At 36.8% G+C, this 26,401-nt stretch overlaps 1 protein-coding gene across 12 annotated transcripts in view; it reads left to right on the top strand.

Annotated features, from left to right (window-relative positions):
• The window catches only part of RAP1GDS1 (Rap1 GTPase-GDP dissociation stimulator 1), a 101,323-nt gene that overhangs the window by 63,798 nt on the left and 11,124 nt on the right, over positions 1-26,401 (top strand). For 9 of the 12 annotated variants that reach the window (XM_055701048.1, XM_055701045.1, XM_055701047.1 and 6 more), the window contains 6 exons: positions 10,887-11,033; positions 19,324-19,452; positions 21,883-22,008; positions 24,741-24,884; positions 25,149-25,280; positions 25,677-25,811. In XM_055701048.1, coding sequence (XP_055557023.1) covers positions 10,887-11,033; positions 19,324-19,452; positions 21,883-22,008; positions 24,741-24,884; positions 25,149-25,280; positions 25,677-25,811 — 813 coding nt within the window. The remainder of the gene's footprint in view (positions 1-10,886; positions 11,034-19,323; positions 19,453-21,882; positions 22,009-24,740; positions 24,885-25,148; positions 25,281-25,676; positions 25,812-26,401) is intronic. The other 3 variants (XM_055701052.1, XM_055701050.1, XM_055701051.1) reach the window with 1 other exon arrangement.

Genomic DNA, 26,401 nt, shown 5'->3' with positions numbered 1-26,401 from the left:
CATCTCCTCTCAGGAGATGAGGCTAGTTTCAAGATCTAAAGCAGAAAACCAGACAGCTGAGAATTAAAGGTACTGGAAAGAAGTCAGATTCAGTTTTCTCCAAAAATGGCATAACCTTTTTCAGTACCATATGGAAAACCGGCAGAATCTTAGAACACAACTGGTGTTGATAATGGCACACTACTGGCTAATCATTTCTATGAAGGTCACCCTGATTCATGCAGCCAGGCAACATCTTACCACAGTCTCACTTTTCATTGCACCAGATCCTAGCAAATGCAAAGGCCACCTATTAAGCTGTTTCCCAAGCAATACCATGAGATTGAGACCAGAGGTTTTAACTTGTTGCTTGAAAAGTGATTGTTTAGAATGGCTTTCAGAGAACAAAAATTCTAGTTTTCAGTTGTACAGTAATAAATATTGTTTTACCTTTAGATCTGTCCTCTCCAAGACATATCAGTTCTAGAAAACTATAGCATTTTTAACCTAGAAATCCTTGATAATGCAGAGTACAAGTATTGCATCAGCTAGAAACTAAGCACACCATATGCATACCAACACATACTTCCACAGTAATATTTAGTACTTATCAGCAGTTAATCATGAATGTACTTAGGAAGCTGTTAAACAATATTATTGTAATTTACTTATTTTAAGCTGGTCTAAATGGAATCAGAATGATGCGGAAATCTTCCTAGAGCATCAGAAGGAGCCAGGCAAGAGGTCATATGAAAAACCTGAATTCTCATTCTCAGGCTATTACTCTTTCTGAAATTTACATTCTAAATATTAACTCTACTGAAACAAGTGGCAAAATTCTCATGACTTAAGCCAGAACTTAACAGAAGGCCACACAGGGAAGAAAAAAACCCACAAAACCACCAAAACCAAATTGCCATAGATTTGCAACTTTAACCTTCTTTAAGATGAAGGTATAAGGCCTGATTTTCTGTTTGCTTTAAAGAGTAAAAGGTATGATAGGTTCTGCTTATTTTCTGCGGTGCAAATATTTTACCTCTTCCTGTTTTTTCCAGGAAGATTATTTGAATAAGCAGAATAAGTAGATCAGAATTCTGTCAGTACAGTTGCAAAATAAAAATCTAGAGAAACAAAGCAGATTTTTTTCTGATTCCTTACTTGCTGCTTCTCCAATATTTCATTCACAGTCTGTAAAGTTTGTGTATTGCTCAGGTTCCAACAGGCTCAGAGACACCTGCTTAATTTACAGTCAAAATAGAAGCCACAAGCAACAAGGAAATTTAACAAAAAAAGAAAAAAAGGGGGGAAAAAAAACCCAGAGAGAGATGAAAGGTGTTTCCAGGGTATTAAAGAAGTTCATTGGCAGACTTGGGAAGGAATTCTGCTTTATTCACTAGATCTTGCTGCCACCCTAAAAGCAAGTTAAGGATTCAAACTTTGGTTAAGGACTGAGCTATTTTTTCATACTTCAAAGCTAAAAAAGTAGGAAAGGCAAAAACTTGGAATTCCCCATATATTTATGAAGATTATTTTTAGAATTTCAGTAATAATAAGTGAACAAGACATATAACTCACTCTTCTCCTTTCAATTCAGCCTCTCTTTTCATGTCTTTTTTTCACTTTGCCTTTTAAGATATTTTAATTTGTTCATATTTGTAGATAACTGCAGAGCCACATTTCATTGCTTTCAAGCCCCTCAGAAAGCAAAGCTCGTTAATTTGGTGTCTAGACATGGCCAAAGTGTCTAGCTTATTCTACTTTTATTTAGACAAATAGGCATTATGTGACTAGAATTATCAACTGTCACTGAATCAGCAGTGGTAGAGAATATTAACTAAATTATCATGGAAAACAGAATAAAGGATCTGTGAGCATCTTGCTAAATATTGCTTATTTGTAATTGGGATGTGTTTATTAGACTTTTTTGTTAAACTTGCAGCCATTGTTCTTTTAACTTTGTGTTTTAATACAGTCTAATTATATAATCATAGCTTATTAAATAATAATGTAGAATGTAATTTTGTTGTACTCTCATTTTTGCAATGCTGTGTGCATATGTTGCATAGGCCAAGCCTTTTATTTGTTTATATAATAGCTACACAGGCATCAGGTTTTATACAGCATTTCATACAGTGCAGTAACAGCATAGAGTTAGCACACAACATGCAAACAACCTGAATTAATTCCATTTGTTGTGTCCCTGTCTAAGGAATACTGCACAACTCTCAGAAACAGGAATTGGACATTATTATCAAAGAACGATATTAGTAAAATCTATCCCTTAGTGCAGTGAAAGTCTTGAATGTCACAGCCCTGGCACCAGGACTGTTTAGTCAGTGTCTTTTTATAATACTTTTAGTACACTAATATAATCAAGAGATGGTGCCCACCAGAGGAAGTTGCAGCCGAAGCATTTGATAAAAGTTGGTGAGGAAAGAGTTAGGTAAAAGTACAGATTATAGCAAGAGAGTTAGCATCAGCAATTATAAAGCTGTGTTCCTGTCACAGAAGGTGTTGGTGTGTATGAACGAAGTTGGTCTTCAAGCCTCCTTAATCCTGAGACTGCTGTGTGTCTGCATAGTTGTCCAGCCAGCAGAATAGCTTGAGGACTCAGGGTGGATGCCTTGAATACCCCGCCTACAACAAGATGCACATTTCCCTGAAAAAAGTGTCACTTTCCCGAGACAGTGTCTGGTTTATCAAACACATCTTGGCATCACTTGGCCTCTTGAGCACCGGCTGTTCTGCAGTCATTGTATTGCTAGTTGCCCTCCAGTCAAATCAGTGGGTTGCCTTCTGCTAAAGAGGTAAAAGATTTCCTAAGACAAAACACTTTGCTGGTCATTCTCAGGTTGTATTCCACAGCCGTGCAAGATACAAGTATCTTCTACAGGTGAGCTCCTCTGTGCAGGCTGCACACTAACAAGCAACAATGCCCATGTGCTGGTGCTTGGAGCTGCTTCAGAAGGCTGGGCCCTGCCACCCCGCCTTAGGCTTCGTAATTTGGGGCAAGGATAGCACTGACCCCAAACGCAAGACTCACCCCAGCTTTTCCTAGATCCCAGGGTGATTTGTTACTTTCTCACTTCTCCAGATAGTTTTCTTTCTTCCTAGTAAGATCCACGAATACGTTTTATGGCGTGTTTTTTTGGTATTGTTTCATTTTTTGCTTCTTGGGCTTTTCCCAACCTACTCCAGATTCCCACAGGTTACACACTTTCTGAGTCTGCTTTTCTGGCAGCTTTGGTGGAGACCCACAGCTCCCTTGCTCTCCTTCAGCTGACAGTGCCACCCTTACACCATACCAGGCAATGCCCCTTGCCAAGCTCCTTTCAGAGGCACCCAGCAGGATGCTCCTGTTTTGCACTGGACTGTGACCATGCGATGTTCAGGCCACAGCCTTGTCCTGAAGAGTTTGAAGCTGAGAGACATCATTGCTCTTAAAGACTTAGGAGTAAAAATTCTAAATTAATTGCTGTGGGCAGGTTTATTCTGTTAATAGCATGACATGCTATAAATGCCTATTTACCATTCTAGAAAAATTTCCTGATGTTTTACTGTATAATTGAATTCCATGATTTATTTCATGCTGTATGAAATAATAAGCATGGGCTGGCTTCAGCTCTAACCAACCTAATTTGTTTGACTGCAGTGGAATTAATAAGGAGTTACATAGAGTTATAAAGTCAACTGAAGAATCTGCTGTAAGCATATTGCACATGAAAAGGAAGGCAGAGGGAAGTGCTGCATTCAGATTTGAGGACCTTTACCTGAGTTTTATATATCTAGTAGAACTTTCTTCTACTGGTTAGCTTCTTTATTTTTAAATAGAATTTAGGAGTGGAAATTACTGCACTTTAAAATTAGTATCTCCTCGGAATCCAGAACAAATCATATCCCAATACTGAGACTAGTAGTATTTTATATCGATGCTGATAAAAATATTTCTGCTATTATATTAGAAACTCAGATCCACTAGTAGAAGTTGACTGGAAGTGAAGTATTAAAAAGTCTTGAACAGTAAACACATCCTATTCTTTTGCCTGAAATAGAAACATTATTTTTCTCATATGTATCTGACATAAGAAGAATATGAAAAATAAGCTAATTTTATTGGAATTAAATTGTGGAGTTGAATCTGGCTTGCATTTGACTGCTGCCTCAGCATAAGATTATGGTGATGTGGTAGTGGCACATTTACCTCCCTTCAAACGTTCTGCCAAACTCATGACTCTGTGGACAAAAGAAATTCCACAATACTCATGAGAGAGATTAGGGCTTGTAGACATTGATATCCTATGGTCCACACATTGAACATATTATAAGAATACCACTAGATCTCCATTTGAATGCAACATTTTAAAGTTGTGTTTCTTCGGAAAAAAACCAGTTGCATAAGAGGGCCAGTATGCTGCTGCATCAGTTGTCATTAGCCAGCAAATATGCTGGCAACAGTTTTATCGAAAAAGATCAGTGCTATATATTCTCAGTCCTTGAAGGCGCTATATTAAGTGACAGCGTTCTGTTAGCATTTCTAGTTTACTGTTTACAGATTTATCATTTTAGCAATAATTTCTAAAAGAATAATTTATGAGACAATACCTTCAATGCAGCTGGAGTTGTAGGGCTAAGGATAGTTGCTATCAATTCAAGATGAACTGATTACCAGACTGTACTGTGAAGCAAGCGTGAGTAATTTGAGATTATTTTTTCTTCATAAAGCAAAAATTTTAAGGCTATATTGATTGATTTTGGTCAGTAAGCAAATAAAAACTGTACTTGTGGTAATCGGAGTATTATAATTCCTGAAGGTATTAAATAAAAGGAAATGAAATTACAGTACAAGATAGAGCAATCACCAAAATTATCTTTCATATTATTAAAACATGAATCTCAAAATAAAGTATTGCTGTATCCTGTCCCTTGTAGACAACTGCACAGAAGACATGGAAAAAGCAGCAAACAAAAATAGTGCAATATAAATACATGAAGCTTACTTTCCTTGAAAAAATAAAATTAATGCAGTGCTGCTGTCTGTTCTGTAATAGGGCTGTAGTCTGTAGACTTGCAGTCAAAATGCTGACAGGGTCCAGAATCCAGTGATTTTAAAGCATACATAAACAGACTGAGGATTAAAAGTAGGGTCAAATATTGACTGACTGAATGACAGCATGGCATTAAAAGATTTATCTTTACAGTGTTCAGACAGAAAAAAAAAACAACAACAAAAAAGGAAAACTCCTAGTTTATGTAAGTAGCAATGTTTTTCCTAATGTCTACATAGATAACATGGTTTATACTAGCTAAGGGTTTGCCCGTAACTGTTTTCTGAATGTTATCTCTATTTCCTTAATAAGGAGAGAGAGAAAACACATAAGCAGGACCTTGCTTCCTTTGGAGTTCTACTCCTGCTGTTTTTTCCCCACACATGGTCATAATTTTCAGCATGTCACACCATCATTTCCTCTGCAGCAGCCAGTTTGATATCATAGATGATTATGACTTAAGCTGAAAGAATAAACAGCAGGAGCAGATGAATGCCTCAGTACAAAAACAATGCAAAGAAGATCTAACTAGAAAATAGAGGAAAACAAAAACAGAACATGTAGAAAGAGTCTTCCCCCCGCCCCCCACCTTGGGCTACTGTAAATTAGTTTAATCTAAAAAAAATAAATAATAAAACTTATTTATAAAGCACTCATCTAACGTAAGCAATATTTTGGTCAAAAAGAATGCAGGATTGTAGCCAAATGTAATAAAGATTAAGTACTTCAAGTAAAATGGCAGTATGTAATTTAAATTATTTTATGATTACACCCAATTGCAAAGTAAAATTATTTTAAAAGAAATATTTTTTTTTTTCCATGTCACCAAAAGCTGCTGTCTTGGCAGGTTGGTTTATGCAAATCGGGGACCTTGATCATAGAAATCATCCTTTCCCTCACTGACTTGCACCATTTATACCAGTGTAACTGTTTATACCAATAAACTTTTGCAGAACATGAATTGGCAAAAGGAGAATTTGGGTTTCCAGTTGCAAGGCAAAACCAGAACATTTCAAAGTACAAGTCTTAAATTTGAAGCCCGTAAGATCATTTTTAAGAAATACTATCAAGTAGTTTTCTAGCTGATTATATCTAAGAAATGGGTATATATTTGAAGCATACATATATAACAAACATTATAGCAACATGGTAGCTTGTGATTTCTGGTGCTTTTTAAAGGTTAAATCTATTTTATGCATTTTGAATCTGCAAACCAATATAGGGCCCCTACTGAGAAATATCATTACATATGATTATTGTAAAACACAAAATTCACATTTCAGAATGATGATACAGTAACAAAGACGTAGTAAGTAAAGAACCGTTTGGAAAGCAGTGGCATTGTGGCCATTGTGATGTAAAGATATGATAGGCAAAAGTAATAGAGTGTTCATACCTTATCTGTTTTGTGAGGAAAAAAAAAGGGGGCCCAGTTTTCGAACAACCATTTAGTACCTCACTATACTAAACATAATTTTCTGTGCTTTTATTTAGTCTTTATTTAACTAGCTACGATACCATCATCACCATAATCATAGCCTAATTTTTACCAGTCTGTGAGTTTACTCACCATATACACACTTAAGCTGTGCATCTTTGCAGGACCAGGATCATTTCAGAAGTGCAAATTAGTTCTAAACTGTAGTTTAAGTATTAGAGATTATGAAGAGAAAAGTGTGGACTAACGGAGGAACCAGACCATTATATATATATTTTTAACTTCATTAAAAATTGGTTAAACCACAAATTTTCAGAACTGTCTGAAAGAGTGTTGGTTTTTTCTCTTGTGAAGACACAGCTCCGTATCCTAATAGAACATCAATAAGAAATGTTTTTCTCCCAATCTATATGAGATGCATCTGTTTCTTTAATGTCACTTGGATTGGCAGAGCTTGAACTCTGTATTAAAAAAGGGTCCAGTATGAAAACAGCAAAGTTAAGTTAAAGTTTAGATTAAAGAGCACTAGGTGAGTATTTGCAAAAATATTTTCTGATACCTGTCTATACTATGTCACCACCCTTTGCCTGATGTAACTATATTTCCAGAAATAATAAGCTTATAGTGGTGACAAAAATCAAAGTATTGGTGCATGTGTTTTAGAAATAACTCATTGGCTTTGTATAGTTTATCCTTTACATTATTCCCATACTTTAAGCTGTCACTTTAATTCTTTTTTTCATGTTAATCTTTTATGACAGTGGCTTGTTTTAAGGTTTAGGAAACTGGAGAAGAAAACTCAAGGGACAATTATGCAAATGCATCTTAGGAAAAGCAGATTGAAACTAAATGCATTTTAAAGACCTACCAATCATATGCACTAAAAAAATTTTGGTCTTTGACCTGGGCATCCGTTGGAGAAGACATGGCTGAGTCATGGGAAAGTTTGTCAAGACTCTTATTTGTAGAGGGAATGAGAGCAGTCACAGTAATTTGATAATATACATTAAAACCCAGTTTTGCATAAAAGCAAAAGAGACTATACTAGTTCTTAGAGATGGTTGCGGTACATTGGGCTAAAGAACAGTGTGGAAGTAACTCATTCTGTAATAAATCTTACTGTACATTTTGTAGAGAAAAAAAAAATCCCTCTGTTCTCTTGGGTTGTCATTCTGGCATCTTTAAACAGTATTACATGTACTTAAAAAAACCCTATACAACACTATTGCCCATTGTGAGCTGTAGCGAAGCATTTTTAAGCAGAAATGTGAATGCTGTCGTTGAAGTGTTCAATCACTGATCTCTTAGGCACAGCAAATGTTTATTTAAAAAGGTCACAGGAAAAGAATTCAACACAGCTTCTGGGAGGCTGGAAGCATGTTAACTGTGGGAGTTCATATTGCTGCTGAACTGCAAGGTAGCAGTTGGATTGAGAACAAGATACAGCAACATGCTGTGGTCTTGTTTTGACTGTAAATGATTTGGAGTTCAGTGAGTGTTCTTCTGTGCAAAATCTGTTTCTTAGTGACAGAGCAGGGAGAAGTGAGTCGGTAATAAGTACATGGAGCATTCTGAGTCAGAAATATGCTTTTTGCTTGGGGATGCGGCAGGGTGTCATAGCCTGAGCTTGGAGTGGGTAGTCAGGACCTTCAGAATTTTCCTCCTACATCTAGTACAGGGTTCTTTGTGGCCCTGCACTAATGAGCTGAGTTAATCCTCTTGGGCTTAAGGAGGCAGCACCAGGAAATCCTAATTATAGCACTAGCCCAGGTCTGTTCTTCACCCATCTGGCTAGGACAGAGAAGCAGCTATGCAGGATGAGCTGTAGCATGGGAAAGAGGTAGAGCAACAAACTCAGTTAAGGCATCTCTTTTATGAATCTACCAACCTATGTAGTCATGTCAAAGTCTGGCACTTATAGCCTGCCACCTAATTGGGAGGGATCCTGAAGTTCATTTTACCCTGACTTTTTGAGTATACTATAAAGACAGACATTTCTTGGAGTGAGATTTGTTTCTGAATCTTTCTGCCATACTTTTGCTGTCTGTACAGTGTGAAGCTGATTGTCAGTATCTACCTAACAAAAATACTGTGTGGATAAGAATTTTGTCATGTATTTGACATGAGAGACTATTATGTACTTAAAGATACAGTTGTTTTTTATGTATAACTTCTTTGACAAACCAGAGAGAATGGAAGTAAAAAGACATACAAGCTAGATTTTCATTTGTTGTAAAATATTACCACACAATTATTTTCAGTGGAGTTGTGCCAAATTCCATCCAGGTAAGGAACCTGGCTTGTGATTGTTTTTCAGTTTTTTAAACGTTGCTTCCAAATCTTCACCCAGCTCTACCTTTATATTATTCTTTGCTTACATTTTTTATATGCAGTTCCATATCAAGACATGTGACCAAGCCTGACAACTGATTCTCAACTCAAGCTTAATTTTATCATGGTTTTAGTTTGTTGAATCCAATTGTGTTATAGCAATTTGAGAACCATATTCAGTACATCTGATATAGAATCAGTGATTAAGTTTGGTTTTGCACATCTGTTTTGACTCACAGAACAGGTGAGTCAAATACAAAATCATGTATTTGCATAACTTTTGTAATAAAAAATGCATGAAGAGGATACCTAAAACAAGGTGCTGGAATATTCCAGCCAAATTTGGGGTGTTTTCTCTGCTGACTAGGTAAACATAAGCACTGAATATGAACACCTGACTTTATTGTCTCACTATATTTTGGTCTGGGACTTCCTTTAATTTCAGCATTATGTCTATGTTTGTCATTGCATCAAGGATGGAAGAGATTTATTTCTTTTATATTTCTTCTGTTTTTTATAGTTCTTTCTTGACACAGAATCTTGTCTTGAATTTGTTTGACTGTACGCTGATTCCAGTTTCTCCTTTTTCAAAATGGAACATACCTACCTGCAGTGAAACACAGTCCCCTGATGTCCTGATCATGTCCAAGATGGAGACAGTTGTGGCAGTGACATTTTTCCTCTTCTGCATCTATTTTTTATCCTGCAAAACACTTATTACTTTCGTAATAAATTTCGTAGTTAAGATCCACCAAGAATTACCCTTCCTCCTTCAGCTCCACACAGCAAATTCTCTGAAGTCCATTTATATACCCCTCATATATATATATGTATATCTATATTTATGAGTATATATAGTGTAACTGTATATGCAATACTTATAATCCTTTTTTAATATATAGTATGTAAGGACTATGTATAGTATAAACCGTATTAACAAAACTTGGAAGATTTATAAACTTCTTTTTGCAGAGCTCTGGAGCAATTTATAGCGGAAGATCATATTCTGAATATGGACAGCCTTGGTTTTCTTACTGAATACATTGCAGAATGAGAACAACTTAGTAGCTTGACCTCCACGTACGATAGAGAGAGAGAAGAGTGGCAATGGAGTGATGAATAACAAAGGAAAGAGGAGATTTGCTTTGGGGCCATTAAGAAATTGAGGAGAGGGGTTTTTTACGTACTTTGCAAAACTTTTGCTTTAGTGATTTCCCCCTCAAGGTTTTGTTTTCGTCCAGATTTTCCAGTTGATTCCAACTCTAACTCACCTGGAAATCCCTCCTTTGGAAGCCCTGGAATTTAGGTTATTGGCTGTTGCCTGTTGCTGATTGCCTGCTGGGAAAGGAAGCAGTATTGTTGATTATTGCAATGGAAGGCCAATTTTTCCTTTATTCCTACACTGATACATCAAATCTGATTTCTTACTCAGAAGGAGTTCCATCCAAGATTATAGTGTGTTACTTACGACACCTCAGAACATTGTAGCCTTTTGTAGATGCAGAAGATTTTGTCTTTTAGCCATGCAAAAAGAATCTGATAGTGGTATTAAATTTCAGGTATAGAAGTACAAAGAACATGCTGTGTGGCAAAGTGAGTGCGTGAACAGATTTTGCAACTGGGAAATAGTACCTCTGTCTGCTTTGTCCATTTTATTCCCGATTTTGTTTTTAAGTAACCTAAGCAATTTATTTTCTGTATTTCAATTTCTTGGTCTGCATAATGGCAAAGGTAATTTACCACAAGAGTGTATGGGCTAGGCTTTGAAAAGTGCTGAGAACCTCCCTCTGGCAAAACCCAATGTATCTTCAGAATATTATTGATCACCTCCAGCAGCTCTGCCTTAAACACTGGATTTCTTAACAAAGGTATTAGTGCCAGGTGGTTAATCCCTTTTGTTGTAGGTGTTCTCACTTTCCTAGCTCTGTTGCACTAAAAACTGGCCCTTAAGCATCTCTCTAGATGAATTTGACAAGACTGGAGGAATGACTTCACTCTATTTAAAAGCTTCGTTTTGTATGATTACTGTTACGTTCGGGACTCTACGGTGGGTTCTGGTTTCATTTTTTTTAATGTAACTCTTTGTTTTACAGATGAGGGCAGGAACGCAGTTGACCATGCAGGTGGTGCACATATTGTAGTAGACCATATAAGGTCACTTTGCAGTAAAACAGATCCAGCCAGTGAGAAGCTCTTGACTGTCTTTTGTGGCATGCTGATGAACTATAGCAATGAGAATGGTAAACAACACCGAAAATTTGCTTTATGTCTACCAGGAGAACAATCCCATCAAAAAAAGAAAAAAGAGAAAAGTTAAAGTCAACTGTAGGTTTGCACTGTGAATACAAACACTAAGTTATTCTGAAAAGATCAAGTACCTCAATTCACATATACAATTTTCTGTTTCAGTAAAATTATGTTCCCAAAAATGCTAGATATCTTCCTGATGCAATTCCATATAGCATATCGTATAAAATTTTAAAATCGACATCTGGAATTTACTACTTTGTCTAAAAGCAATACATGGAGATATATCATACACCTTAGGAAACAACTTTTTTTTTTAATTATTTAAAAAAACCAAGAAAAACCCAAGATTTTTGGAAAAAAAAACCAACCAAGATTTACAGAAGTAAACTATAAGGCTACATTAAGTCCTCTCTTTTTCATTTAGTATCAAACACCGTAAGACTAATTTGTTGCAGGCATGCAGTGTTGTCTTGATGATTTGGGGGTATGTATGCCAAACAGCTTTCCTTAATTATTTTTCTCCTTGTGAAATGTATATAAAACCACATGTTACTTTCTTCTAAGATAAATGGGGAATAATTAATGTGTATGTTCAACATGTGTATGTTCTGTGTCTACAGATTATAAGTTTATTTTCTTTATGCCATTAAATGGAAATGTTTAGGGGCTGGGACAAAAACACAAGATAGTATCTTAAATGAGTAAGGGTAAGAAAATAGTGTTCTACACTAGTTGTATAAACATACTGATATTTTAGTACCTAGTTTGCTTCTGCATGCAAACATGGTAAAATGCCAAAGTATATTTTACAGCATTCACACATTTCCAAGTTTTTTAAAATTTGAATCTCTAAGAAAATGGGGATAAATGAGGAAAGCTAAATAGTAGCTGTTCTCCTGACTTGTAATGGCACAGATTGCACATGTAGTTAGCTAATCACATTTTGTCTTCAATCATGCCCATTTCCTGAATTGTAGTGTTTTATGATAGGAAGAAGTAGCTTCTTTATTAGCTACTCACTATTTCCTTAATGTTGTCACTTGCTGTAACTCACTTTCCAAACCTATGTCCCCCAAACTCTTCTACTTTTCAGGATGGTCCATAGGCTTAACTTTTTTTTACCTTTACTGTATAAATTTTTAATCTGCTTTATCGTCTCTTCTAGCATAGTTTCCTTGTGTGTTTTCTGTGCCATCTCTCTGGATCTCTCCGCTCCTAATGTTACTTTTCCACCTCCGAATATCACTATTGTATATGTCTCATCTCTTTCTCTTGTTCTTACATGCTTGCTTTCATCCTCCTTTCCTAGTATTATCTAAGAATACTTGTTTACAGTATGTCCTCCTCCTTCTCCAAATAGCAACTTTCTAGTTCCTTTATTTCATGTAGTTTTCAGGAATTGTTTTGCTTGGTGTCTGCATGAGCGTCACATTTTATTACATTTCATAGTGTTAACTTTCTGTTTTCCTTATTTGTTAAAGTATTTGAAACAAATAGATATTCTGACTTCTAAGCTACCAGAATCCTCTGGATTAAGACTAAGGAGCATCTAGTATATTTGGTAGCAGAAGACAGATGAGTCCAAGAGGGCTGTGAAGAGATACTGTATCAGTTTTGCTTCGGTGACCAAACTCCCAGCAGATATTCCCTAGGAAAACTAATTATGAGATAAATCTCGCAAACAAGCAGCTTCTGAACACTTTAACTGTTATGAACATTGAATACATGACTCATTCCATCTAGTAAGAAAGCTTATTCTGATGCAATCAATAAAGCAGTTGTGTAGTTCAGTGACAACTAAGGAGGATTCACTAGTGGCTCTCTACTCTGCTAAATGACATCTTTCATTTCGCATGAACTAACAGACTGACACAATATTCACAGGAGCCACTGAAGCAATGTCAGAAGTGAGAAATGCAGGAGTATTCCCAGCTTCTGGATCTGGGTGCACACCACCATCCTGTCCTACTACCACATCAGGGAGGAATACTGGGGGCTTTCCCCATATACTTGGTAGTCTTCATGAGAAAAGACCTTGAGTAGGGACCTAGCTCCTGTTTGGCCCAGGACCTGTGGCTGTGCTGTGTAAGACTTAGAATCATAGAATGGTTTGGGTTGGAAGGGACCGTAAAGATTATTTGGTTCCAACCCTCTGCCATGGGCAGGGACACTTTCCATTAGACAGGTTGCTCAAAGGACCTGTGTTCTCTAGTTCCACTGTGAATTTGCTCACCGACTAAGGCAACCACTGAACTAAACCCCAAAAAAATCTGCCAAATCAATATTAAATAAATAAATTAAAGAATTAATTTTTTAGAAGAAAACTCAGTGACTGTACCTGCAGCATGTGAACGGAGAGTCAGTTAGTTGACCTGTTATGCCGGTTTTATTTTAAGAGCCACAAGTACAATTGGACCATAGTTGTGAACTGCTCTAAAAATATCACCTGCAGACCACGGTAGATTTCAGGACAACAGTCTGTCAAACACGAGCCCAAGACATCCATTAACTTGCACACATTGCAGCGTCAGATGAATAATAGTATGACTAAATACAGTTCTTTGCTGACCTGTTAAACAAGAGAACTCAGATTGCTCTGACAGTTAATTGGGCTCACAGATCAGTGGGTAGCATTTTCAGAATTTACTTGCAAAGGCTTGATCCCATATTACTTAGGAAGAAGATAAACACTCCATTTGTTTTGGTGAAGGATGGGTAGCATTGGGTTGCAGCCTGGAGTCCCAGCTCGCTTTGTAGTTATGGAAACAAATTGGACAAAAATAAAAGAAGTAGTGTTAGAAATGTAAGAAGGAAGTGTTTCAGTCTTTGAAATAGCAGTTTTACCTTCTCTTTTCTTGTTTCTGTAATCTTTTCCTGCTTAGCATGCTATGTTACAAAATTACAGGTGGGGACTTCTTTGAAGATTTCTTTACTGTTTTCAATGACTTGCACTCTTAAGTTGCACTAGCTATCCAGATAAGGATGATTACAGCATATTTGGTTCTTAGTTGCATCTAATTATCTGTGAACACCCAAATATTTTCTGATCCGTAGCATGTTATGAGCAAAGAGTATATAAATTGTTTTATTTGATTCTAAACAGTATGTCATTCCCAGTCAACTAATTGCCCTCTTTTTCCAATATGTACTGCTTTTTTTAATAGCTATCAACCACCTTATTTTTTAATATGAGAGACTCATTCCGGAGTACTTTAAGTTTTTGAATTAGTACAGGAATTTATCACACATGAGTTTTACAAAAATGGCAACTAAAGAGCAGCTGTGAGTCATACTTACTTTTCCTAAATGGAGCAAATTAATGGAGCATTCTTGTACCTTGTCCTCATTCTGGACAATCAGCTTGCAATTATAGCTCCATTCATAACACTGTTGTCTAAACTTTAAAACTAATATTCCTTTACAAGGTTCTTGTGCCATCTGCTTGTGTTCAGGAATTATTTTTGCCTGCTGTCAATTCTTCCTTTACCTCTTTGGTATCTTTTAATTTCAGTAGTCACTGCAAGGTTAACAGAACAAACTCGGCTCTGGCATCTCTTGCAGTTCTTTTAAGCTTCAAAAAAAAAGTGTTTGTTTTTAATTGCATTGCTAGTAATCAGAGGGTTTTTTTCTGATGGGACGCATCCCTTTGCCTTCAGCCCAGATTATCTTGGCCCTCTCTGTCATAATCGTATTTTACTACCCAAATTCAATCAGACACAAATAGCTCATCCCTACTTTCAATTACTTGTTCTTAAGATGCAAAGTTGCAGCTATGGCTAGGAGCAAAACAAATGTGTCACACATGTTCGTGAATGTTTTTGCTCATAGCTGAATCCTGAAAGAAGCAAGTCTTGGCAAAAACCTACAATAATTCTTTTTCAAGCTATTCAGACTTCATTTGAGGTACAGAGCACCTATGCTTAAAGCTGCTGTTTTGGTACCTTTCAGTGGGTTCAGTATGTTGTTGTGCTTCTCCCATTCTGAAGACTGTTATGCCATATAGTCTCTGTGTAAGCTATGAATCTGCTTAAGAGCAAGAGGTAAAGCAGGCTTGGCTAAAGAGTGAAAAACTAATAACTAATCTAATAAAACTAATAATCACATGCAAACGCTTACGTAAAAGAGTTAGTGACACGAGTAGTTATTCTGCATATCTCATAATCCTGTGAGCCCAGACTATTTACAAGTTAATGGGATCAGTCTATAAGGTAGCTAATTGTCTCTTGAGATTTATAAAACAAACCAGGAAAGCATTTTTAAAGAAGCAGAAATGGTGGAAGAACTAGGCCAATTGGCTTATTACGTATCAGATTGGAGATAAAGTTAACTGGATTCAGTATGCATGTGTAAAATTATACATACGTTTATATATGGGCATATATATGTAGATAAATGCAATCATGTATTGGTTGCTTCCTCATTTCATTTCATATTAAACTTCAGTCTGTCAAGGTTGTCTTTCCTTCAGTGCCTTCGTAAAATGCAACATCCTGATGTTAAATCATATAACTGCCAAGCTTTTCTTATTCTCACAAAACTCTTAGTGACTGGAATGAATGTTGGGGACTGATTTTCTCTGTTTTACCATCTGTATGTAAATACACAAGAAATGAAAACGAGAGTCATGGCACCATTATTATGGTCTAACAGCAATATTCTAGTAGTGCTTCCGTCTAAGACTTACCTTTGCTAATTTTCATGCTTGCCGTGTTTTTTTGTTTCATTTACATCACAGCTAAAGATGTCTAGCATGCTTTCAAGACCTAAATATACTTAAATGCAAAATAACCTAAAGCATGTAAAAGCAGATAAAAAGTATGTTTCTTATGATAGTGAGATAATCAATACAATCATTTATATGTTATATGATGATCTAACACAGACACGGGGATTGCAAGCAGGTTTCTCTAGGGTACAAAATTATGCCACCAAATTGTACAAAACAGATTTTCCTTTAGCATTAAATTCACAGTTACTGATGAAACACAACATGATCAGTTGTTTTCTGAAATTCTGTCCAAAATCATGAACTAACCTAAATCAGCATTTTAAACTTAAATGCCCCCAATAAAGTTCTCAATTTGGGATATTCTCCCCAGATCTTATTGTTGGGAGTTTCCATGTGTGTCACCGAAGGACATGGAGCCATTGAAATTTGAGTTTTAGGTAGGTAATTCTTTGTGCTGGCGCATGTATTGATTGCCTTTTATCTACCTGTACAGCATCACTGTCAGTGCTTTTCACCCCGAGAGAACACAGATGTGTTTTACTAGTGCAGCATGTGATAGCGGTGTAAAATTTGAGAGTTTCTTTTGTGGCTTTAAGTCATAAATTCAGAAGAGGCATTCAGGTTTTCATGCTTCTGGCTCACTACACCCAAAGTTCTGCTTAGGAAGCTGGTAGAAATGCTGTTTCATCCTGAGACAGGATGTTGCCTGGCTTCGTGGCTCACTTCAGTCCAGTGTCGGGCAACTGCTTGTAGGATGGATGCATGTGTCCCCTGAATTTGTCTCCTGCTCTAGTAGGACCTTAACACTTTGTGCAGTGAAAGGTGGAGATACGCTATTCCAAGTTACGCAGTCTGCAGTCTTTCGTAGGACAGCCAGGGAACTGCTGGCAGGCAGTCCATGCAGCTAACGCTGATCCACTTGGATGTTTTTAATTTCTCTGAAAAGTGCTGTAGGTCTCCATACCAGTGAGAAACCTAATACAATACCCTTAAACTACTTCTTAACTGGTTTTGATCTTGTATTTTTTACTAGAGAAAGAGCCTTTTATTGGTGGTAATGACAGATGTAAATGGCAAGTTCAGAATTTGTATGGCAAGCCCAGGCTTAAGTATAAACATAGCAAAGAGCTGCTGGCAGTCTTTTTTTTTTTCCCCAAAAAAGGTTTCGTCTCCTATGCAGCTTTGTGACTTACAACGTTGTTCTGTCTTTAACAGAGGAGAAAATTCATCCTTTCACTTACTGCTGTTAAGGTATCAATAATTTACCTTATTGACAATTCTTATAATCCCATTCCTACCACTGTAGACCATTCCTGTGCTCAGGTGCCACCGGTCTACTCCAGGGAAATGAGACCAGTATGACCTGTATATTTGTCACTGGTTTGACCCAGTCCAATTGTTCTTTCTTGGTATATTTCTTTTTCTCTTTTTTCCTACTTAGGAAAGGCCCTTTTAGTACACTCAGGCCTTTTAGGCCCTTCAGTACACTCCATGCTCTCTTGAACAATATATCTTTCTATTTGGCTAAGATTCTAGTTTCCTTTCAAAGGTGGACATGGTTTCCCTTTTTCCACTGGTATTCTCCTCTATGCTTTTTATATATTTTGTATTAAGAAAGAGATAGCAGAAAAAAAAAACCCTACTCAAAATATACTTTATGCTAACACATTGCCAAATGAAGCCCGTAGAGATGAATTGTCTCTTTGTCCATTACAGTCGAATAAAGTGATGCTAGAGTCACTAAAGGCAGTCTAGTAACAAAGCAATTTCTTTCCACATAATTTTCTATGGCATTTGTGGTTTGTGTCTCTGTTCTCCTGTTCTCCATGACTACCATTTTTCCTTCAGAATTTTTAAGTGTCTGCAGGGGACAATCACAAACCGAGGACAAAAACAGATTATTTACCAGTAACTTGAGTTCTCCTACATGATCATTTTCTCCACAGAACCATTTCAGCTCCCCCCTCCCCTATTTTCCTATTCAGAGACAGATTTTTACAGCCCATTTGAAATGAAGTAAGAGGGTGTAGTAGTGACTCACACATCTGCTGGAGGTAAAATGGCATTCAATGCATGCGCTAGTGCAATTTGTACTTACCTGAAATTTGACAACTTCAACAGCTCTTTGATGTCTGACATGGCGTTCTCATAAAATTCTGTAAAAAACACCAATCTGTGGAAGAAGTAAACCCTCCCCCCAGAAAAGGAAATTCAGTTACTGGTAAGTAATACAGTTTTATGAAAGATCTCAAGCCATAAGGATTCCTGCTCATCCCCAATAACCTGCAATAACAGTGCCATTCGTTTATCTAGTGTACCAAATTGATAATTATTATTAAAGTGTTTTACACTGCATATAAATGAACTAAACATTCCAGAATTTTTCATAATTTTTATTATATGAAAAATCCAGACACACTTGGCAGAATCATGAAGGCAAAGAGTTTTCTAAGAGCATGAGATGATACTAAATATGCTAGTCTTGAGATGTAATATGGTTTTATCTCCCTGTAAAAATCTGCAATATTTATGGGTCTGATTCTACAGGTATAAAAACTCCAATTGGTTTCAGTTGCTTGGAATGAATTACTTAAAAAATAGAAAAAGAAAGAAATAATTCCCCTGCAGGGCTTGACCCAAAGCTAAATGAACTAATACAATTCTCTTGAAGTCACTGGGCTTTGGATCCTTGTCTTTTGAGCGTGTAACATCTAAACATAGTTAAACTGGTTAGAAACAAAGCTTAGGAAAATTACTAAACAACAGCTGGTGTGTTCATGTCTGCTTCATTCTATTCAACTGTGAAACAATGTTTTTCTTCTTTGCTATGTTATAGGTAAAACATGTAAGAGAAAATATTGTTATAAATAATCCTTTAAAACAATCATGTTTCTGCCTAACCATCAAAGCATCTTTCTATTTGCAGACATCTAGGAGCAATAACTTTCTTACTTGTAAATACTATAAACTTTCATTCTATGCAAGAAATGATCAGAATGGCTTCTAAGGACTTTTCTTAAACCTTCCATTTTTTTGTCTTTATTAAACTTTCTTTTTTCTCAAGCTCCTCATAATCTACATTGTGACTTCCTGTGTTTATAAAACTTTTCATGTTTATTTCAGTGGCAGTTTATATTCATTCTAATTTTAATTTTCCAGTTTTTATCTTTAAGGGAAAACAGTATATAGGAACAAGCTCTCAGATAATTATTTCACTGATGTAGTTTTGTTTGATTTCAGTCAGCTACTCTCAGTGAGCTCAGAATCAAACCCAGCATGTATTAGGAACGTGATAACCACAAAATTATCAGTAGCTGCATAATTCCCTATACCCTATGACCAGATCAGGAGGGAATATTTCTGGGAATACATCCCATTGGCAGGAACAGGGGAAATTATAAGTCCACATCACAAGTCTGGACCAGATCCTAGTGTAGAAGGGTACAGGAGACAGACATTTTAATGCTGCTTAGACTAGAAGTTGCTTTGTGTGAAAAATGCTTTTTCAGAACAGAAATGTAAACTTACTGTTGTACTTTCTTTTTATGTAGATACCCTGCAGTCACAGCTTATCAATATGGGTGTTATTCCTACATTAGTGAAATTGTTGGGTATTCATTGCCAAAATGCAGCTCTGACAGAGATGTGCCTTGTTGCATTTGGCAATTTAGCAGAACTTGGTAAGTCCACAATATTAATTTCAAATTTACATCCAGTTTTCATCCAGTTGGATCTTAAGACTAACGCAGGCTTTGCACTGATGCTTGTTCTGTTCCTTTTGGTACATTCAAAATTTAAAGCAAACATTTTCTGCTTAACGTCTCTAAAATCTATAGCTGTCTTTCCCTCCCCCCCCTTCAGTAACTGAAATTTATTTGGGTACTTAGTACAACCTTATGTTTTATGTTAACGTTCTTCAATGCAACTAAGCACATTTTAAATCATCTAAACAGTACTTCCTGAGTGCTGTTGCTTACTGTGAATTATTTATTAATAATATAAATTATGTATCCTAGTGTAGCTCCATGAAGTTATATCAGGATTAAATTTGGCTCATGGAAATCACTGAATGAAACAGAGACAGGCACAGTTCATAAATCTGCCTATACAATATTCTTTTAGGTGTAGAGTTTGAACATGTTCTAGTCTAAATACTTATATGTATAAATCATGAATACTACTAAGCTGTAGATATTATTTTCAGCAAGTTTAGTTACAACTTCATTTAAATTGAAGAAGTTTGTGGTCCTGCTTTTATCCAATGTCTTTGCAGGTAGATTAGTATTCATTGGAATTCCATCAAGTGTAAACCAACAGGCTGTTAGACCCCCTGTTTTATTATCACTTGTGTTTTACACTGCTGTTCTTCTGTTAACCTATTTTCTGAAATTTTAGTCTTAAGAGTTTTTTTGCACTGAAGTACAATATCAGAGTAGTTATGATATCATCCTATATTTCTAAGAAGATTTCAGCAGTTAAAATATGAAAAATATATCTGTGTGTTTGTACTGTTTGGTGGCCTGAAGTTATTCACAATTAATAATTCCTAAATACATAGATTTCAAGGCCAGAGAGACTATCATGTTATCTAGTGTAGTCTGATCACACGCATAATACCTTTGCTTATAGCAGACAAGTCTGCTTAACAAACCAACAACTGAAAGAGCCATCAAAATAGCCCTAAAGAAATGAATATATCAGATGTCTTAAAGGTGGGCACTGTGTATTGTGTCTGCACAGCAGGAAGTATAATACGAGATGTGTACTAGAAATTCTAGTGCTTAAATGCAACTAAAAACCAGAAGGATTTTAAATATAATAAATGGTATCTTTACTGAGAACTACATTTCCTTTCAATCTTTGGAAAGATCCAGCTCTGTCCAGTTGCATAATAAGAACCATGGGAAAGGAGCTTAACAGCAGCTGCTTCTTTTCCTGTTCCCATACACCAAAAAGATGCTCGTTCTTTAAGATTGGCACAAAATTAATTTCGCTTGTAATACTTTTATCTCCCTTAAGCAACAGCTTAGTCAATCACATTGTAACAGTAATATTTTATTTTTGCCTTTTAACTTCAGGGAATTTTATTATGCAGTTGTCATTTTTTATCACTTAAGAGACAACTGCATTGCACAGATCCCTTGAGAAGCATTATATGAAACTTTTATTCTGTGTCAAAGCAGGTCAAAAACCCAATAGAGTGATGTTCTGCTTTTAAAAACACTGGAACAATCAAAAATCCTCTTAGAATATGTTATGTACTTCTGCATATTGAGAGAAACCAATAATGGGATATGCACAAAAGGGTCTAGGTCTGCAGTTCATGCTTTTCCCCAGTCCTTGGGGTTAATTCTACATTAAAATAATCCCTAACCATCCATTAGAGCAGTAGCAAAGGTGCTGGAAGGTTTTCTATCTACAGATGGTCCTCAGGAGGTGGCAACTGCAGAATGCAGAACACCAGCCCCTACCACCTGCACCCCCTGTGATACTGCCAGTGAGTAGGAATAAGATACAGGCAATAGAATAGGAGATGCTTTTGTTGAATGTACATTTGAAGAACCGTTACCTGCTGGCTGATCTCCTGGTAGCAAAGTAGCCCATCTGCAAAGCCACTTTATGCTATCTGTGCAGTATGAAATGGCCCTGCAACAGCCACACACAGGTTTAGAAGGAAATGTCACCATCATAAAGCCATGTAAATACTAAAGCATTCAGTATGACTCTTCATCTTGCCCATAGAAAATGCAGTATATAATCTGCTCTCTTCCTGTTAAGCTGAGGGGAATCAAATGCTTAACAATTTTTGTAATTTACTGTTTCTATAGCTACCTTTACATTCTGTTGGGCAGAAACAGCCCCAACAGCCTTGATCATATATTTATATATTTTTAACACCCTTAGTCATAATTAATTCAAGTCAGTACATTTATCTTAAAGTGTTAGACATTTGTCTTTTTATTTAGTGACAAGCATGTCTATTGTTCTTGTCTGTGAAGAGCACTATTAGTCATCTTACTGAATAAACCTGGTAATAAAGAGAAAAAAATAGTCCTACCTTTTGATGTGGTTTGTTGACTTGATACTGAATTTTTCCTTTTGCTTCACAGAGTCAAGTAAAGAACAGTTTGCCTACACAAACATCGCTGAAGAGCTTGTGAAACTGTTCAAGAAGCAAATAGAGCATGATAAAAAAGAGATGATTTTTGAAGTTTTGGCTCCCCTGGCAGAAAATGGTGGGAAATTGATTATTTTTTTTTTCTTACGCTGTATTTTGTTTATTCCCTTGTATATATTTTGGTTTATCAGTGTCTTTCTCAGGGACTAAATGCAGAGTAACTGGCTGCCTTGTTCAAAAGCCACCGTGACTGATCCTCATGGTGATAGTTTCATATAAAGTGTATGAGTCTTGTCTGAGCATATGACAGGAGCCAAAAAATTGTTGATGCTAATTTCACCTCTGATTCACTCTATATACAATTATGTTGTATTTTATTTCCCTGTAACCACAGTAGGAATATTAAAAGCGGCTTTTTAAAGGGCTTTACAATATTTGTCTGCAAAACACAGGCTCAAGCGTTCATAGGCTGTTACAGCACCAGGACATGAGTCATTATGTCATTTTCTGGGATTGTAGAACCCCTGGCAGTTCCATTTCGTATGGACGTTATTTTTGCAAGGGGCATGTTAATTGCAGAATTAAGAGCTGGATGCTCTCCCCCTACTGTCCATTGACAGATCGATCATATGAATTTAATTTGGGTGTTTAATTTTAATTTGGTCACATGGTAGCCCCAGGAGACCTGAGTTTGGTTCACTGCTCAAGCCGGAGCAGGCAGTGCTGTGTGCCCAGTCACCCCTCCAGGATGTTCCTCCCAAAGTAGCTCTGGGTGGTTTGTGTAACTCCCATCTGCCTGTTAAGGAAACAGAACTGAGTTAACAGGTGGAGCTGGACTGAAGTGGGAAGCACTTCCGAGTATGAAAGGCATCATAGTATTTGGTGGCACTATAACCTTATTTTAATCACCTCAGCATTAAAGATCATTTGAATGGGATAAATTATTAGATAGAATTGTAAACTCTGAAGATTTAGGTTTCATCCAACTGTGTTGTACACACTGTCTGTTTCTTTTTTACATAATATAAATCAAGATAAATTCTTACTTCAATTTAAGAAGTTGTCTTTTAAGTGGTATGTGAAAACCGAATTTCTTTTTACAGTTCTGAAAATGCATATCTTGGCAAAATATATTCATTTATTATATAATAACTAGCAAGTTGCTAGAAGAGTTCCATCCTTGGAGACTTACATAGAATTGGGTTGAACCTGTTGCGAGTTTGACATATTTAAGTTCAGAGTTTAATTTTTCTTAGCCTATGTTTTATAGTCACAATAAAATTTGATTAGTTTGCTGCTGCTGAACACAACTCAGGTGTTTGCATGGTATGAGGTACTCAGCTGAACTCTTCCACTGTGGATTCAAGGCATACTTAAAGGAGTTCACTGTGCTGGTACCATTTGGGTGCTTTTGACTGTAGATAATTAGCAATAGGTCGGAAGGCAAAAACATCTAAAGTATTTGCAGAGTCTGCATTTTAGTAGTTGGGGTTTTTTGAGGCGTTTTTTATGTTTGTTTTGCTTTGCTGTTGTTCAAGCACACTGGTGTAGCAATTTGTATTTCAAACCACAGAATATTGTAACATGGTATTTTGTAACTAAGGGAACTCTCTTATTTTTTAAAGTACCTCAGTGCAAAAGTGCAAAAAGATTAAAAAAATCCCAACTGGATATTTTGCATTCCCTGACAAAGTTCATGAGAAGGTCAGCTGCTCTTAGAGGAACAATTAATTTCACGCAGACAAAAAGCCTAGTGACAAGAGGAAATTGAGATTCATTCAGAGTCTTCCTTCACCAGAGGCAGAACTGTTTCCTCACCTAACTGTTGCTTGTAAACTATGTGACAAAAATACTTCCAAAGCTTTGGCCTTCAAAAATATTTCAACTTTGCTTAAACTTCTTATTGTTAAAACACCCATTTCACACAGAAAGCTAAGAGAAATCAATTTGTTTGCACATTTCTGCAGTAGTTTGACTGTGCTTTCTAAAATCAGCATGCAAAAACTACCAGAATCACTTTCACTGATCAGAAAGACATAACATGGCATCAGGCAGCCTGCCAGACAACCTTAACAGAAAGGGAGATTAGGCATGTAAAGGAGATTTCCCAGCTTCAAGTTCACAGGGAAAAACCTGTTAAAGATTATGTTGTAGAAACAATAGAAAAAACATTACTCCCAAATCCTATGTCACCACCTGAAAAACATGCTTATCACCTCTGTTGAGCCTCATTGCCAATAACAACTAAGAAATTAGTTTACCTCATTAGTTTCCAGTTTTTCTTCAATCACAACAAATTTCTCTCCCAACCCAGCCTTTTGGATTTGGCCCTACTGTACTTCCAACAAACAGCACAGATTCTGGCTCAGCTAAAAGCAATGGCTGATTACTTGCTCTTGAGATTTCATCAAAAAGTTCTATGTGTCATACTTGCACATCTCAGTAAAGTACATGAAACAATAAGAAACCCCAAGTTTGTTCTGCAACACAGTCCAAAGTCTTTTGAAAGCCCAAACATAGCACAGTCCTTATGAGTCTGCTGCATGGTGACTGAGATGCCAGAAGTTTGCTGTAGAGAAATACCCTCATTTTTGAGAAGTCAAGAGCAGCTCCATGCAGCTTCAGTGTAAAATTTTGCTCTACAGGCATTCCAGAGCAGGGGGAATGCCTGGTAAATGAATAAAGTTGGCCCTGAGAATTTAAGATAAGGAAGTTGCAAGTTTTATCTACCCAAGCTCTCTTTGAAACCACTGACATCGCTGCTTCCTTTCACAGTCTGTCCTGCATGTTTGTAAAATAGATGTATTTAAAATCATGATTCTTACTTCTATTATCCATACTATTCTTCAGATGTCATTAAACTGCAGCTTGTTGAAGCAGGCTTGGTGGAGTGCTTACTTGAGATTGTCCAGAAGACTGTGGACAGTGACAAAGAGGATGATATTGCAGAGCTTAAAACAGCTTCTGATCTTATGGTTTTATTATTGCTTGGAGGTAAGTACGGTGTGTCACTATCTTCTGCAAAGCAACAACAGATACTTGTAACGCCATTTGGCTGCTGAATTTTACTATTTATTAATTTTCTAAATAACCTAGAGGACCTGCTACCTGCCAGTTAACATTTAATAGGTCAGATTTTGTCTCTCATCCCATTGCAAGAATGGATTAATTGTAGTGAAGCCAGCAGAGCTTCACAAATATAATTTTCCCTAACAAACACTTCTTTGGCTTGCTGATTGTCTGTGCTTTTTACCCCAGATGAATCCATGCAAAAGTTATTTGAAGGAGGAAAAGGCAGTGTGTTCCAAAGAGTACTTTCATGGATTCCGTCCAATAGCCATCAGCTACAGCTTGCAGGAGCATTGGCTATTGCAAATTTTGCCAGAAATGGTAAGAATATGCCATAATAGCTTATGTAAATTTATCTGTGCCCTTCTATCATGCTCTGTCTGTACAGCTACAAACAAAAACTGTATGTTGCGGTAAACCTGATATTAAGCTATACAGCAACATCAGTAGTTTTATACTTTATAACTCTGAAAAGTGTTAAACCTACTTTAAAAAATACTGTTTCACATTTGTAGAGGTATAGGGGATTTCTGCTGCCTTCAACCATCACTCTTAAATTTGTCATGAGCATTGCAGCTCCCATTGATGATGGTGGTCAAATTCTCAGCAATGAAATCTAGAAATGAGCAAGGAAATGGGTAACCCTTCTATTCTTAAAAAGCTCTTGTAAAAATCTTAGTAATAACCTTCCATTCACAAGTGACTTATCTCACACAGACGGAAACTGCATCCATATGGTGGATAATGGCATAGTTCAAAAGCTGATGGATCTGCTAGACAGACACGTGGAGGATGGAAATGTAACTGTGCAGCATGCTGCACTGAGTGCTCTCAGAAACCTGGCTATTCCTGGTAAGCCTCACTTTGCATTGCTAATTACCCAAAGGTGAAGTTCTGTTCTCCCTCTGCCCCCCTCCAGGGGATGAGGGTGGGAGAACTGACTGAGTCCTAGAGGCAGGTCAGACTGCTGCTTTTCATTCAGGCCCGTCATTGCTTTTATGTCTTCTGCACAGCAGCCGTGACAAGCAGTTTATATATATCACAGGCACATTGACCATTCCTTTGCAACTTTGATCCCACATATTATCCCCCATCACGGCAAGGGCAGCTTTGTAATGGGCAGGGAGCTGAGGAGGCCTTGGATATGATTTCTCAATCCTTTCTGTCTCCAGAGCACTGTATTTCTACTTTTTTTTGTTTGTTTCATTTGGGATCTCTCTCACAGCTAAAGGGCCCCCACCAGGGAGCAGTGCCAACTTTGTTGAAACACTGCATCTTACTGTAACTTCCTGATGCTTTGACAATTCCCATATTAGAGCTAGAAGTAGACTGCTAGAATAGCCAGCCTATTGCAATTAGTTACTGTTTGTAGGCAATGAACTGAATGCTAATTTTTTCATTTTAATAACTTAATTTGTATGAGTTTTGATTACCCAAGCATA

The sequence above is a fragment of the Falco cherrug genome, chromosome 1 (assembly GCF_023634085.1).
Source record: "Falco cherrug isolate bFalChe1 chromosome 1, bFalChe1.pri, whole genome shotgun sequence".
In the NCBI taxonomy this organism is placed as follows: Eukaryota; Metazoa; Chordata; class Aves; order Falconiformes; family Falconidae; genus Falco; species Falco cherrug.
Note: the sequence above shows the minus strand (reverse complement) of the source record. Positions and strands in the feature narration are given on the sequence as shown.